The following is a 13,130-nucleotide window of genomic DNA, read 5'->3' on the forward strand; positions in this document are numbered from 1 at the left end:
GGTGAGCACTAGGGCGGATTCGAACCTCCGATCGATCGTGCAGGAAGCGGAACCTCTAACCGCTACACTACACCCGCCCCGTTCTACTTTAATCAGAATAATTTGAGGCTTATGGACACATAGAGTGAATTGTAGGGACCAGACGCTGTATCAAGTGTCTTTATTCTAAGAGTGGGTGTAGCGCAGAAGTAGGACGCTGCCAACTCTTGAATCTGTCTTGAAGTACCTCGAAGACGGAAGACAGACGACTTTTATTGCAGGGATGATGATACACAATCTTGCCACCTTTTATAGGGTTAAGGAATGGTGAAGAAAGGAAGGAATGTCGAAAAATAACGAAAATTATGTAAAACAGTCAAAACGTTCGGGAAGATGATTAAGTTAAACAGTCAAAACATTCAGGAAAATGAATAAGAAGAAAATTTCTTGGATTTGGTATTGATTAATGTCGATCCAAGACACTCCCCGCCGAAAAAAGGTTAGATGGGGCTTGCTAACGTGTCATTTCAATTTAGAGGCACGTGTTCTAGAAAGAAGTACGGATTTTCGTCTATATCTCAAGTATATTGCGATAGTACAATAGAAGAGAAGGAGTTCCAAAAGAAGCATAAGTACAATTTTAAATCGAGAGAGAAAGCTGGATATGTTCGGAAGAGAGTTATAAACATCGGAGAAGAAAGAAGCTATTGGCTCAAGGCTAAACGAGCTATCAGATGATGAAGAGGCATTCATTGAAATGACATGTGAAAAAAATATTGCTTCATTTACAAAACTGAGTTGCTTTTTGAGGTGAGGAAAGACGTCGATCCAGGGCAAAGCGCAGTGCAGTTGATGTCGACGCTGGAGTTGGAGAAGTGAAACGTTAGCGTTGAAATTGTCCCTTCTGGCGTGCACTTCACTAATTGTGTCGTATCTTGGCATTTGAGTTGGGCGGTCTCCTCGCTTATTGATGACGTTCATGATACATTTGCCATGGATCCTTAAGTGCATGAGTAGCATCCAGATAGTTCTTCCATCTTTACTTCACAAGAGTTGTTATGTTTTTGGGCGGCGACGACAAGTCCATGTGCCAAGATTTGGACTGTGAGGCTGAACTGAAGCCAATTGTCAATCTTTGCCTTTATTGATGTGCCATCTTGTACTATTGCCACTTGTTTCGATGTTATCGGAAGTCTGTCGCGAGTGTTGTGTAGAAACGACGAAATGTCTTCTTTGTGACAAGAGCAGGCGACTGTATATGTCCTTGGTGTATCAAGAGCAGGCGTTCTTGGCAAAAAGCCGTGCTTTAAGTGTTTGGCATCGTCCTCTGTAGTACACTGAATCTGTCCCGGGGAATTTGGTAGAAGCTGTCCTTGAGGTGAATTTTTGATGCGAGTTGTTCGTTTTTCATCAGTGATGGAGTAGCTTGATGCAATAGGAAGATTTGGTGAGATAGTACTTGTCAGAGTTAATTGAACGTTGTTCCATGTGAACGGGATTCCAGGTTGGAGTTTGAAGTTTTCAGTGAAAGTCCGTCCTTCGTGTGTGAGTGAAATGACTCCTTCTGCATGAACGTTTCACGAGGGACAAGAAAAAATTCGAAAGATCGTTGATGACGTCGTTGTAGCGTAGTAGCGATAGAAGAGACGTGAAGAGGTGCAGGGGAAAACAGCAGTTGCACCAAAAGCAGCGACAGCTCGGTACGCAAAACGTAAATCCTGGGTTGGAATTCGAGATTATGCTGAATTCATATATCTTCTTTTCCGGAGTGAGAGATGCGCAAACATTTTCTTTACAACTTGCGCTATTGTAGCACTGATGGTGAGACTCGGCGTAGAACTGGTGGTCTCGTGTGAAATTTTCGGTTTTTTTTTTTGGTTGCAGACATGGGAGATTTCTTTTAATTGAATAGCTGTTGTTCTAATCGCACAATTTTTTCTATCACTGGAAAGGAGGCAGAGTTCTTGGCCTATGGGTTGTAGCGTTCACTTGAACGAAAGTACATTGTTCCATGTTGTTATTTGCTGTGCAGGTCGAAGTGAAGGCATGAATCAAGAGTATCGAGGTGGTAAGAAGAATTACGGCTACTGATATTTCAGTAACTGTCCAGCATTGATAGTTGTACAACTTCTCCCAGCATAGCCTGCATTGCAAAGTTTCGCATAGTGATTGACCAGGGCAAGTGACGTTGGAGGAAAGAACACGTTGGCCGTCAATCCATCCCATTACAGAGGCTGTATATTCGAATAATACGATCGATTTCGGGAAAAAATAGTCGTTTCCGATTTGTAATGGTTGACGTAGATGCATGTAGATGAGCAGCAGACTTTTAGAATATCGAAGTTTTTTGTTGTTTCAACGGCTAATCTTCCCTTCAAACATCTTGGTGTTGAGTAGCTGTCTCGTAGATCTTCGAGGTGGTCTTCGAAACCGTAGTATTCTTTTGAAGCCCCAAGCACGCATGATAATCGAGAAGTTCTCAAAGTCGAATGTTGTTACGGGAGAATAGTAGATGCTGAAAACTGATTGGGACGTCGGTGGTGAGCGTTGGTGATTGCGGCGAAATGCGCTTGATCCGGTGGCGGGAGTACTAGTGGGTATGGGAAGTGATGTTAAACGGCCGTCAGGTTAGAAGCAATGGTAGTCATCATTATTGAAGAACTCCCTTTTCGTTAGATGTAGTTCAGGGACTATAATTCCTGAGCCATCGTTAAAGCTCAATCTGGTGAAAGATTCCAAGTTTCATAGTGCTGGAGCATGATGACGATTGTTGTCGATTGAACAGACATGGGGAGGCTTGTAGTTATAGATCGATAAAGGTACGCTGTGGGCTTGTAAAGATTCTTTATATCGTCCATCGTAGAAGGAACAGCTGGTCATCCATTTTGGACAAGGACATTTACTGCCACAATATCCGGAGTTCGGAGGTAAAGGAATCGTTACTCTGATGTGCCCCAATGGACACTGGATTGGAAACCAATACAGTCTCCGTTCCTTACTATCTCCTTCGGTACTTGCCAAGGCGATTTCTTTTTCCATACATTAATCTGCATTAATGATTTTCTTCGCTACTGATGAGGTAGAGCATCGGTTGTTGACGACGGCCATTTCAGATGAAGCAAATCCGATCAAAGCTGCTGGAAAGGTCACACATGACACAGTAAAGTTGGGGATGGCATTCGTTTTTGATCGTGTGGTCATCGTATGATGTGGTTCTGCGGCTACAGAGATTTTACAGTGTCGATTTGGTGGTTGTTGTTCTTTTCTGCTGGATGATTACACTTCGATTGGACTGATTAAATTGATTGCTCTTGTAATGATGTTTTTGTTAGCCAAACGAAGATTGACAGTACGTTGAAATTCATCGTTGGAGCCAATTATTTGTCCAAGTTTCCACTGTCCACGTTTCACAGAATCGTCGTGAATTATGACGTAGTCTTCAAGGCTTGGTTGTGCATCGATTTCGAGACGTGCTTGGAGATGACTGCGTTTGTATTACTCTCTCAAACTGACCAGATACTCAGCTTTCCATCGTTTCCACAATGAAGTGAGGATCTCGTTTGTAGAGTTCCACATTTCAATGAGGTCTTCATGGTTTGAAGGTCAATGTGTGGAATGAAATCTTCGATGAGCTCGATGCATGGCATAGAAATTAGTGCTGTTGGTCGAAGAAAGTCTATTGGCCTCAGAGGGTGATGAGATTGCTTGTCGGACACGTAAATGAGCGGTCTTTAGTTACAAATGGCTGTACATTCAGCTGTGAGGGTTTTTAGCGTTTCGATATCGAAGATGTTGTTTTTGATGGCGTTCCGGTAAGCTGCTTTGAAAATTCCCACCATTCTTTCGTAAAGCCTCCTTGCAAAGGGCTATGGCTTGCGATGGAATGGAAGGAGATCTTGTTGTTTGCGCAGTAGTCCATGACGTTTTTATCTTCTGGTTGCTTCCTAAACAATTGCGACTGGAGGTCGTCGAGTGTTTTGAAGACTTTGGCGTTGTCGCAGATCATCCATTGTGGGAACCCGTTTGTCGCAACGAATCGCCGAATTACATGGAGAAGTGCTGCTGTAGACATGCTGGTTACTATCTCCGTAAAAATAGCTCTAGTATTCAAGCAGGTTATCAAGATGATCCAGTATTTGGATGTAGTCAAGTTATCAATTCTGAAGTTGAAGGGTCCCATGTAATCCATACCGGATCGCTGGAACGGATACTGTGGTTTCGTTACTCTTTGTTTTGGATGAATAGGGAAATGAGGTAGTGCGTACGATTTCGATTTCGCCTTTTTGCTCATGTAGCAGTCGTTTTGGAGTGTTTTCTTCACCTTTTGACGTCCTTTGGGGATCCAAACTTTGGTGCGTAATTCACAACGTGTTTGCTAGATTCCGCAATGGTGATTAGTAAGGTGAATATGGAGAATATAAAGAGACGTGATGTAGCTTTCTCGAAGCATATAAATTGGATCCATTGCACTTATAGGGAGATTTGCGTTGCTCATTCTTCCTTTGCTCTTCCACAATGAGGTGTTATTGCAAAGATATAAGTTCAGTTGTTCCTTGATCGTTTCGCTTGGTGGATAACTGAATTGTGCTTGTCGACAGATGAATATTTTTGCAGTACAAAGTAGTTGGTTCTTTTTGTCAGAGAAACGGTGTTTTGCCTTCGAGGATTTCTTGACGACGAAGAGCAAGATGATTATCGCAGTGTTGAGAAATCGTAACCATGAGCTGAATCTTAATTCATCGAACAGTGGAACATGTGCGGAATCGGTGTCAGACGTAAGGAAGCAGTCAACAACTTCTCCATGGGGAGAAGCGAAATGAGTAATATCTTCTGGCCACGTTTCTTCTTGATCAAGAAGATATTTTGGTCCATGGAACCATTACTCGGAATGGAGAAGGTCTTTTACTGCTATTCCTTTGCTTCCTATGTCTGCTGCGTTCAGGTTACTGGGAACGTAGCGTAATATGTCCGATGGAGCGTTTGTTCGTGTAGTGTTCACTCGGTTGTTGATGAATACTGGAAGTGATTTCTCGCATTTCGACCACTGCAGGGCGACTTTGCTGTCCGACCATATGTAGCACTTCTGGATTGGTGTATTAATCTGAGTTTTCAAGAAGTTGGTAAGTTTTGCTCCTATGGGTAGTGCTGAAAGTTCAAGTCGAGGAATTGTAGCTGCCGCTTGAAGTGAGGCTAATCTTGATTTTGACATTAAGAGTGATGCGTTCTTCTTAGTTTTATCTTCGTAGGTTACCAGGAATGCAACTGCTGAATAGGCGATCCTCGGCGCATCCGTGAAGACGTGGAGTTCGTAACATAGGTTCTTCGAGTCGCCGAGGTGGAGTTTTCGGGGAAGTCGAAGTTCTTGAATTGACTAAGTTACGAGAATCGATTTCTACTCCTCCAAAAGATTGTTTGACAGAACTGCGTCCCAATGAAGTTCTGTTTTCCAGAGCTTTTGGACAAATGCTTTCGAAATAAGAGTAGATGGCGAAATCCATCTCCATCCAAGCGGATCATAGATGCTTGCTACATTCTTAAGTTCTTTTCTTTTAGTCCATGTGGTAGACGTTTCTGGTGGCTTTGGAAGAGAAAGTGTGAGTTCGTCACTCGTAGTGTTCCATTTAAGGCCGAGTATCTTGGAAATTTCGTCTACCGGGGTGTGTTAAGCTTGTTCAATTAGCTTATTGAATGCTGCATCGTTGCTGTCGAACTCTCGAACGTTCATACCTGCTTTCCGGAAGATTTCTTTGGTTTCTTCATACACCAGTTTTGCATCGTGGCTTGAGTCAGCTTCCAGGAACAAGTTGTCGACGTAGAAATTCCGAAGAATTCTTTGCGCGAGGTTTGAGGAAGATTTGTTGAGATAATAGTGTATCGTGCCGTACAAATGGTGAGGAGATTAACCCAAAAGGTACTTTCTTGAAGGCGTACGTGACGATGTTGCTCTCCTGTACTCCAAGTGTAGGATCTCGAAGCCATAGAAAACGCGTGAGGTTTCGACCATGAGGAATGCTTTTTCTATATCTCCAATGATTAGAATGTTCATGAATCGGATTCTAGTCAGGATTCCTGCTATTTCAGGGAGCAGCACTGGACCTCTGAAAAGAATGTCGTTGAGACTTTTCTTTCCTTTCGTCTTAGCCGAACCATCTTACACACAGCGTAATTTGTATTCTTGCTGCTTTCAGATATGACTCCATGGTGGGGAAGGTAGTGGCATGTAGATGAAGTGTCGCCTTGTTTGACTTCTTCAATGATGCTTTTTTGTAATTGATCTTTGATGATGTTGTGGTACTTGTCGAGTAAGCCGTAGTGTTTTTTGAGAGTGTTTACGGTGGACCTGAGCCGCGACGTTGCCATATTGAAGTTAACCAAAAGTTGTGAAGTGTCCTCTTTCGAGGGCAGTCGAACCATATAACGTCCTTCTTCCGGGCTGAAGCACACAGTGTCGTTGAATTTTTGGAGACACCTTTCGCCGTCAGATTGAGAGACATCGTCAATTATTCCGACGGATTCGAGCGACCAAAACTTTTGTAGCAGTTCTTCCAATTTGTGGTGTTGAATTGGGTTATCCAGCGTATCGATACAGCTTAGCGCCATAGCAAATTGATGAGTATGGAGAGGTTTTCCACTGATGATATTTCCGAGTCTGGTATGGACGAGATCGTATCTGTTTGGAAGTTTCTCTACATAGAAGTTATTTGACATTAGGAGCTCCCAGAAGTAATCACTGCCACAATCACAATTACTAAACCTCGTTGAGTGGTGGTGCTGCAAGCTGGCATATCTACACGTATGTGGTCTTTCGCTAATCCCATTTGCATTGGCTGGGTAAGAAATGACAGTGTGCGGACCTTTAGCATGATGCTGTCATCGTTTTCTAGTAGAAGACCGACGGTAGTCCTCGATGACGGGTGAATTTGGTCTTCATCGTTACGAAATGTTTGCAGTGAGAGAGGTTGTTCTTCCTCTATCTTCAGATTTAAGTCGGTGGCGATTTGCTTTTTGATCATCGTTATGGAGGCTCCGCAGTCAAAGAAGGCAGTAGTGCGTATCCTTCTTAGTGGCTCATCAGGATTGAAGAGCGTGATAGGAGTACACATGAGGAGATATGTTGTCGGGGTAGTGAGAAAGTTGACGGTATTCGCAGCGTGGAGGTTGAAGATATCTTTGGAGTTGCTACCTTAGTCATGACGTTCTTGGACCGAAGTTTAAGCTTGATGAGAGGCGATGGGATATGGACAGTGGGAAGGCGGAAGCATCTGCTGCGATTGGGTATGAAGTTGGCTTCGATGAGACAGTGAGGAAGGCTGTTGGGTCATCGCTCGCTGTCCCTGGTCACCTTGTCTCGATGAATACTGAGAGCATACAGATGACGTCTTGAGCAGTATATACAGGAGCGTTTGGATGAGCACTCCTTGGTAACGTGCTTAGAAGAGAGGCAGTTGTAGCACAATCGTTTTGATTTGATGATCGCTATCCTGTCTTTTGCAGTTTTGTAAACGGAACATGTCGTCGAATTATGAAGAGTGCTGCAACTAAAGGAGCAAGGTTTATTTTGCAGATGAGATTTCCATTTTGGAAGTGAACCTGGTCCTTGAAGGGAGGTTTTCTTAGCTTGGTGCTGTAGTAGCGCATATGCTGGAGCGTGGTGGCTACGATCTTCCATTTTTTCCAGTGTTGCCTCCTTCCGAACTATCTTAGTGAGGAGTCGAAGAAGTTCTGTCGGCACCAGATTTTCGGTATTTCCACATTGGTCGTAAATACGACTTCAAATACGTCGGGGAAGTTTATTTAGTAGAATTGCTCCAAGAGCGTATTCTTTTGAGCCGTCCTCGTATGTGGTAACTGACGTACAAGGGGGAACATTTGAGAGTAGAGAGAGAAAAGGTTTCGTCCATTTTTGTCGCAAGGTGGAAGAAAGGCTAGACGAGTGTAGAGAATATGCCTCGTTGTGACATGACCGTCGAAATGATTCTTGAGAATTTCGACGGCTACTGAATAATTCGCAGAGGTAACAGAGAGTACTTGCATCCACAAAAGGTAAATTGGAAGGTTCCACATGCTGGATAGGAGTATGTACTTGAACGGATGAAACAGCAGTAAGCTGTGGGATGGGGAATGTTGATAACGGTTCGGAGAACTGCTGGGAATTGGCCTCTGATTCCGTATAGGGTTCGAATTGTAACTGTCGTCGTTGCAGTTGTGTCTCGATTTGTGGACGTTCGTCGTCTAATTTCTGCAATGTAGAAACAGCATCATTGATCGTTCACGGAAATCGCAATACTTGGAAATATAGGTGTGTAGAATGTAGAGTAGAAATAGAAGGATGCCTTCTTCTTCTGGATGGGATTCCATTAGTTTCTGCCAAATCGTCCACCAGCGGTTCATGCGGGAGTATACTCGAAACAATGAATCGTGGGCCGAGGTGTGGCTTTCGTATACATTCAAGAGCTCGTTATCGGTTAGGGTCTGGATCTACGTTAGTTTGTTTGCTAAATTAGAATGGTGATTTTCTAACAACGTTTTCTTCTTTTTCGTAAAGGAAATTTAGGCTAAAGATTCATAGTTTTCTTTGCAAACGCGTCAGTTCTGCACTTGGAGAACATACAAATTTCATCTATGAGCGCTCTTTCGATACCAATGGAACATAGACACGACTTGGAATCATTACTCAAAGTATAGTATTCCTCTTGTATCCCCCAACAATTATCACAAAATGATGTTTCACATAAAATGAAGTGAATGACATCATCGAACCGACAAAGATAGCGTTCCACATGAGATCATTTAAACAGTTGGCTACTATATAGGCCGCTGTTTGCATTCACGTTCCCACTTTCCGAAGAACGGAGGAGTCGTACAGGTGAAAAGCAACGCAGAAAGTGAAAACGACTATGAAACGTTTGCGTCGTTCCATTTACCTTTTGCGAACCCATTCTATAAGTATCTATCATTCTATAGGTAGCCGGTGGATCCGTCGCACCTCCTTTTTCAAATTTCGTGACTGACACATACACGCGTGACAGAATAACCCCGTTATTATATATCATGATAAGATATATATCAAAGTAATAAGGATGGTTAATGAAGGATGAAGGGAACGTGATTGCGATAATATTATAATGAAGTTATTTAATTTATTTTATTTTTATTTATTTATTTAATAAATTGAAGTTATTTATACGTGCCAGATTTTATCATAGAGCTATATCAGATATATCAACCGCATAGTCTTGGGATCTACTTGACATAGCTCGTCCACAAGAAAACATGAGGACATTTCACATTTCTGCTATACCGTAGAGTCTTTTCGTCCTCTGTGGGTCCGCATGGGCGAAGGGGTTAAGTATGAATGTCTTCCTCCCGCCTTCCTTCTGATTGGATGATATCGCGCTTGATCTTCCTTACTTGCATAATCGAGTCATCAACAGAGGTTTCCAATGCTGGTCTTTGCAAGTTCTTTGCAACAAACGCGTGGGCTACAGTTGACGGCTTTGCATCCACCAAGTTGTGTTGAGCTGCCTCCTTAGTTTTCTTCAAACATGTCGTGCACGGGATGAGCCAACGTGATACATCTGGTTTGCCGCGTGGACTCGATAAATTAAGCTTCAGAAAGCTACAGGCATCCTTCTCTTTTAGCTTTTTCCATGCGGAGTTCTAGCCCTTACAGAACAGTGTCACTTCTGTCCTATTCTCTGTAATGAAGTTTGTTAACAATCAGGCTCTTGCTTCAAATTAACCATCGATAAAATGAAGGCAAGAATCCGAAAAAAAGGTCTATGCTTTACTAAGGTGGTATGCGGCAAGACGAAAAGATCTTCTCTAGTCCTCAACGATAAAGTAGTAGAGTCGCTGTCGGAAGTCGAGACAACCATATCAATGTAAAGGGATTAGTGCAACACTCTCTTGAAACTGTATGCGCCGTCAGCTCTTGACCTCTTGACCGCCTAATGACCTAAAGACGCAGCGAGCAACCACCGACAGCTTCCAAACGTCGAAGAAAGGAAACTCCGTTGAAGACCACTAAATTAGCGCGAAAATTCTAAAATCTATTCCTCCGTCTGTGTTTCGTGAACTAGCGAGGATCATTCAGCCAATATAGATTGGCGAAACTGTGCAGCCACGCTGACTCGTGGAGCCACGCTGTCATAGTTTCCCTCCGCAAGAAGTTACTCATCACGGATTCACTAAATTATCTAGAAGTACAAGAAAAATCTCATTGCTGCGTGTTATGTACAAAGTTGTCGAGCGGAAAATCTTACGAAACATCGCGAAGAAACAATCTGCGACAGCTAGGCTGGCCTTGCTCTTTGCCTATCTACAATTGAACAGAAGCTCATACTCAAGAGAGTGATTGAAATGTGGCTGCGGTATTTACGGCCAATACAGTTAGCCTTTTTAGACTTCGAAACAGCTTTCAGTTCTTTTCACTGTGGGCAGCCTTGTCAACGCGCCACACTGATTGAGTACAGGAAAGTTTGTTCGCTTAGTTGATAATACGAATCAAAGAACAAATGCAAGAATTCGTACACCACCCAAATGTAGAACGTTGTTTGAAGTGGTTACTAGAGTAAGCCAAGGAGAAGTATCAGGACCCTTTGTGTACAGTTTCGATATCTACGACGTTATGCAAGAACACTAGGGTAGCCTCCTGCCGATGTCATCCCAGCACCATAGGGATGCACTCTGACCGATCACGAGTATGCCAATGATACTGTGATATTCGCGATAAACAGTACGAGACTTCAACATCTTGTCGGTTTTGCATCGAAGTTAGCCTAATGGATTACACCGCAGATTACATGTAAACAGATGTGCGTCTTAACGAGGTCTTCAACAGGCCTCAGGGTAGACGGACAGCCGATTAGACTCGTAGATGAGTTCTGCCGCCTGGACTGTGTGCTGGAGGACAATGGTAACTCTGAGAGTGATATACAGCACAGATGGGCTAAGGCCTGTTCTTGAATCAACCCTTGATGAAGTGTTCGTAGCCGACTCTCATCGCTTTCGAAGAGAAGATGCGACACCAGCTACTCATTCTTACCCCTATCATGTTGTATATATCGAAGACGTGAACACTGCTGCCTACGGTGAGGGAAGAGCTTGATTGCATGGAGGAAAACTGTTTAGACGTTGAAAGAGGCTACAGAAAATCGCCTTCGATGACATCACAAAAAAGACCGGAACACCGAATTAGTCATTGACTTCTGGGTACCCTTCAGGATTGAAGTTGAACAGTCCACCTGGTCGAAAATGGGAGTTCGCACCGCGATAGTGAAAGAAGACCTGAGGACTCGCGTGGATAAGCAGTTCAGGCGAGGCGTAAGGTTTCGTAGGGTGTGAAAGAGCGAAGAATGGATGGATTCTGTGCAAACTCTCGCGAAAGACCGAGAAAATTGGGCAGAACTATACTCAAAGATGACACATCTCAGCGAAGATGCGGGTATTCACGTCAAGCGAAAATATCAGCCTGTCAATCAAGTCAAAGTTATGTAAGTAAAGTCATCCGTGATTTGGTTGTTGAGTATTTTGGAGGATGCTTTGCTTCCTCATACCTCTATTTGCGGTAGAAAGAGAACCAGCTCGATAACCCGTTGAGGCTGGCTGCTAGTTCCATCAAGAAAAATTGAAAAGATTCAGAAAGAAGAAATTTCTACAAAGTGGGCACTGCTTCATTTTCTATTCGCTTAGAAGTTTTTTTCGACCTTTTCAGATATGACTCTAGCTTGTTTCGTTCGTATTTTGATGCATGAGCGGGAATCAACGTTTTAGCAAACACAATATACGAAAAGCCTATTTTAGCTAAACGCCCCCGAGGGAGACCGCCAACGAGATGGGGTGAAGTGTTCGCTGCACGGATGGACCAGCTGAGAGCTCAGCTGGATACGGCTCAAGGACCTCGTCAACGTCACTCGCGAAGCTTGAGAACATCTTGGATGACAATGGCGAGGGAACGAAACGAGTGGAAGAGATGCTGGGGCCCGCACGTCGAGTGAAGACGGGCCATCTAAGTATCTAAGTATCTAATGTATGCCGAGCCTTATGATTTTTGTCGGCAATGTATATGTATAATGTAAATGTAAAATGTATATGTATAATGTATAATATAATACTATATGTGTATATATATAATGTATAATGTGTATAATGTAAGACCAAAAATTCTCAACATTCTTTACTTATTGCGAGCATCATTTTAGTCCCGTCGCCTTCGTCAGAGCGTGAAAGCTCAGGACATTTCGTAAATATCATCTCACTCGCTTCTTTCAAAACTAATTATAACCCCATTAGAGATCAGATCTCAATCTAAAAAAGCAAAAGAAACCACGAAGTCGGAGCGCTTACCTCAGGTTGCCGTGATATTACCGGATCATGTTGTGATAGAATTCTTCTGCTTATACTGATTAAGATGTAAACTAAGTGCCCTTAAAGATTCTAATAAAAGAGCCACTTTTTGCACTCATTTATGCACTCTTTGTTTCTTTCCATCTATTCTTTCTATTCTTGGAGCTTTAGCGTTTACCTGGAAGACCTCTAAGATCTGCGAGCTACAATTGCGGTTTCGCAAAATAGGATCTTGCCAGCTATGCTGAAAAGAGCGTTTTCATGGCATCGTCGATAATACGTTCCGAGGGGGGTCATAGCATTTGAGCGTTTCGTCCTACTATGATGTTCTTTTCATACAACACAGAGTGGTCGCCCTGTTTCGCCAATTTATTGCCTCCCACATATTTGGCAAAGCGTTGAATAGACTGCACCAAAAAACATGCCGAATAGGGTATATTGCGCAGTTTTGAGCTCTACCGAAGCATTCGAACATTCTATTCCAAGACAACGGCCTCTTGAGATTTTTAATTTGTTCCTACGAATAAAGCGTAAAGGACAAATTGTCTTGCGTTAGTTAGTCCGCTTGGGATACGCCACCACGTTTACTTCAATCAAGAATCGTTTGAAGTTTACGAACGTGTAACTGGCCTATACAATGACTTACGGTGGCTGTTGGATGTCCCAGGTCAGCGTTTTCATCCTCCCACACAAGTCTGGTACCAATCTATAGACCTCAGAGGGATGAAAGACTTGCTGAGCACTACGGCGGATTTGAATCAACCTCCGATCGATCATACAGAAAGCAAAACCTCTTGCCGACT

The 13,130-nt window shown here is 43.1% G+C and overlaps 5 protein-coding genes across 6 annotated transcripts; 2 read left to right on the forward strand and 3 right to left on the reverse strand.

Moving 5' to 3' along the window:
- Positions 1-3,748: 3,748 nt before the first annotated feature.
- RB195_007235 (uncharacterized protein) lies at positions 3,749-4,270 on the reverse strand (the record flags this gene model as incomplete). The annotated part of the gene is made up of 1 exon (XM_064180762.1): positions 3,749-4,270. The coding sequence occupies one exon, from the start codon at positions 4,268-4,270 to the stop codon at positions 3,749-3,751; it is 522 nt and encodes a 173-aa protein (XP_064037605.1).
- RB195_007236 (uncharacterized protein) lies at positions 3,848-4,237 on the forward strand (the record flags this gene model as incomplete). Its single annotated transcript, XM_064180763.1, has 1 exon — positions 3,848-4,237. One exon carries the CDS (start codon positions 3,848-3,850, stop codon positions 4,235-4,237), a length of 390 nt encoding a protein of 129 aa, XP_064037606.1.
- Positions 4,271-4,858: 588 nt separating the features above from the next.
- Positions 4,859-5,188, reverse strand: RB195_007237 (uncharacterized protein; the record flags this gene model as incomplete). The annotated part of the gene is made up of 1 exon (XM_064180764.1): positions 4,859-5,188. The coding sequence occupies one exon, from the start codon at positions 5,186-5,188 to the stop codon at positions 4,859-4,861; it is 330 nt and encodes a 109-aa protein (XP_064037608.1).
- Positions 4,859-7,082, reverse strand: RB195_007238 (uncharacterized protein; the record flags this gene model as incomplete). 2 transcript variants are annotated; one of them, XM_064180766.1, is made up of 4 exons in its annotated part: positions 4,859-5,340; positions 5,884-6,077; positions 6,320-6,665; positions 6,734-7,082. In XM_064180766.1, 4 exons carry the CDS (start codon positions 7,080-7,082, stop codon positions 4,859-4,861), a joined length of 1,371 nt encoding a protein of 456 aa, XP_064037607.1. The 2 variants fall into 2 exon arrangements, with proteins under 2 accessions (XP_064037607.1, XP_064037609.1); XM_064180765.1 differs by lacking the exons at positions 4,859-5,340; positions 5,884-6,077; positions 6,320-6,665 and having other exon boundaries at positions 6,687-7,082.
- Positions 7,083-10,894: 3,812 nt separating this feature from the next.
- RB195_007239 (uncharacterized protein) lies at positions 10,895-11,978 on the forward strand (the record flags this gene model as incomplete). The annotated part of the gene is made up of 2 exons (XM_064180767.1): positions 10,895-11,072; positions 11,785-11,978. The coding sequence occupies 2 exons, from the start codon at positions 10,895-10,897 to the stop codon at positions 11,976-11,978; spliced, it is 372 nt and encodes a 123-aa protein (XP_064037610.1).
- Positions 11,979-13,130: the final 1,152 nt, after the last annotated feature.

This window comes from Necator americanus, chromosome I (genome assembly GCF_031761385.1).
Source record: "Necator americanus strain Aroian chromosome I, whole genome shotgun sequence".
Lineage (NCBI taxonomy): Eukaryota > Metazoa > Nematoda > Chromadorea > Rhabditida > Ancylostomatidae > Necator > Necator americanus.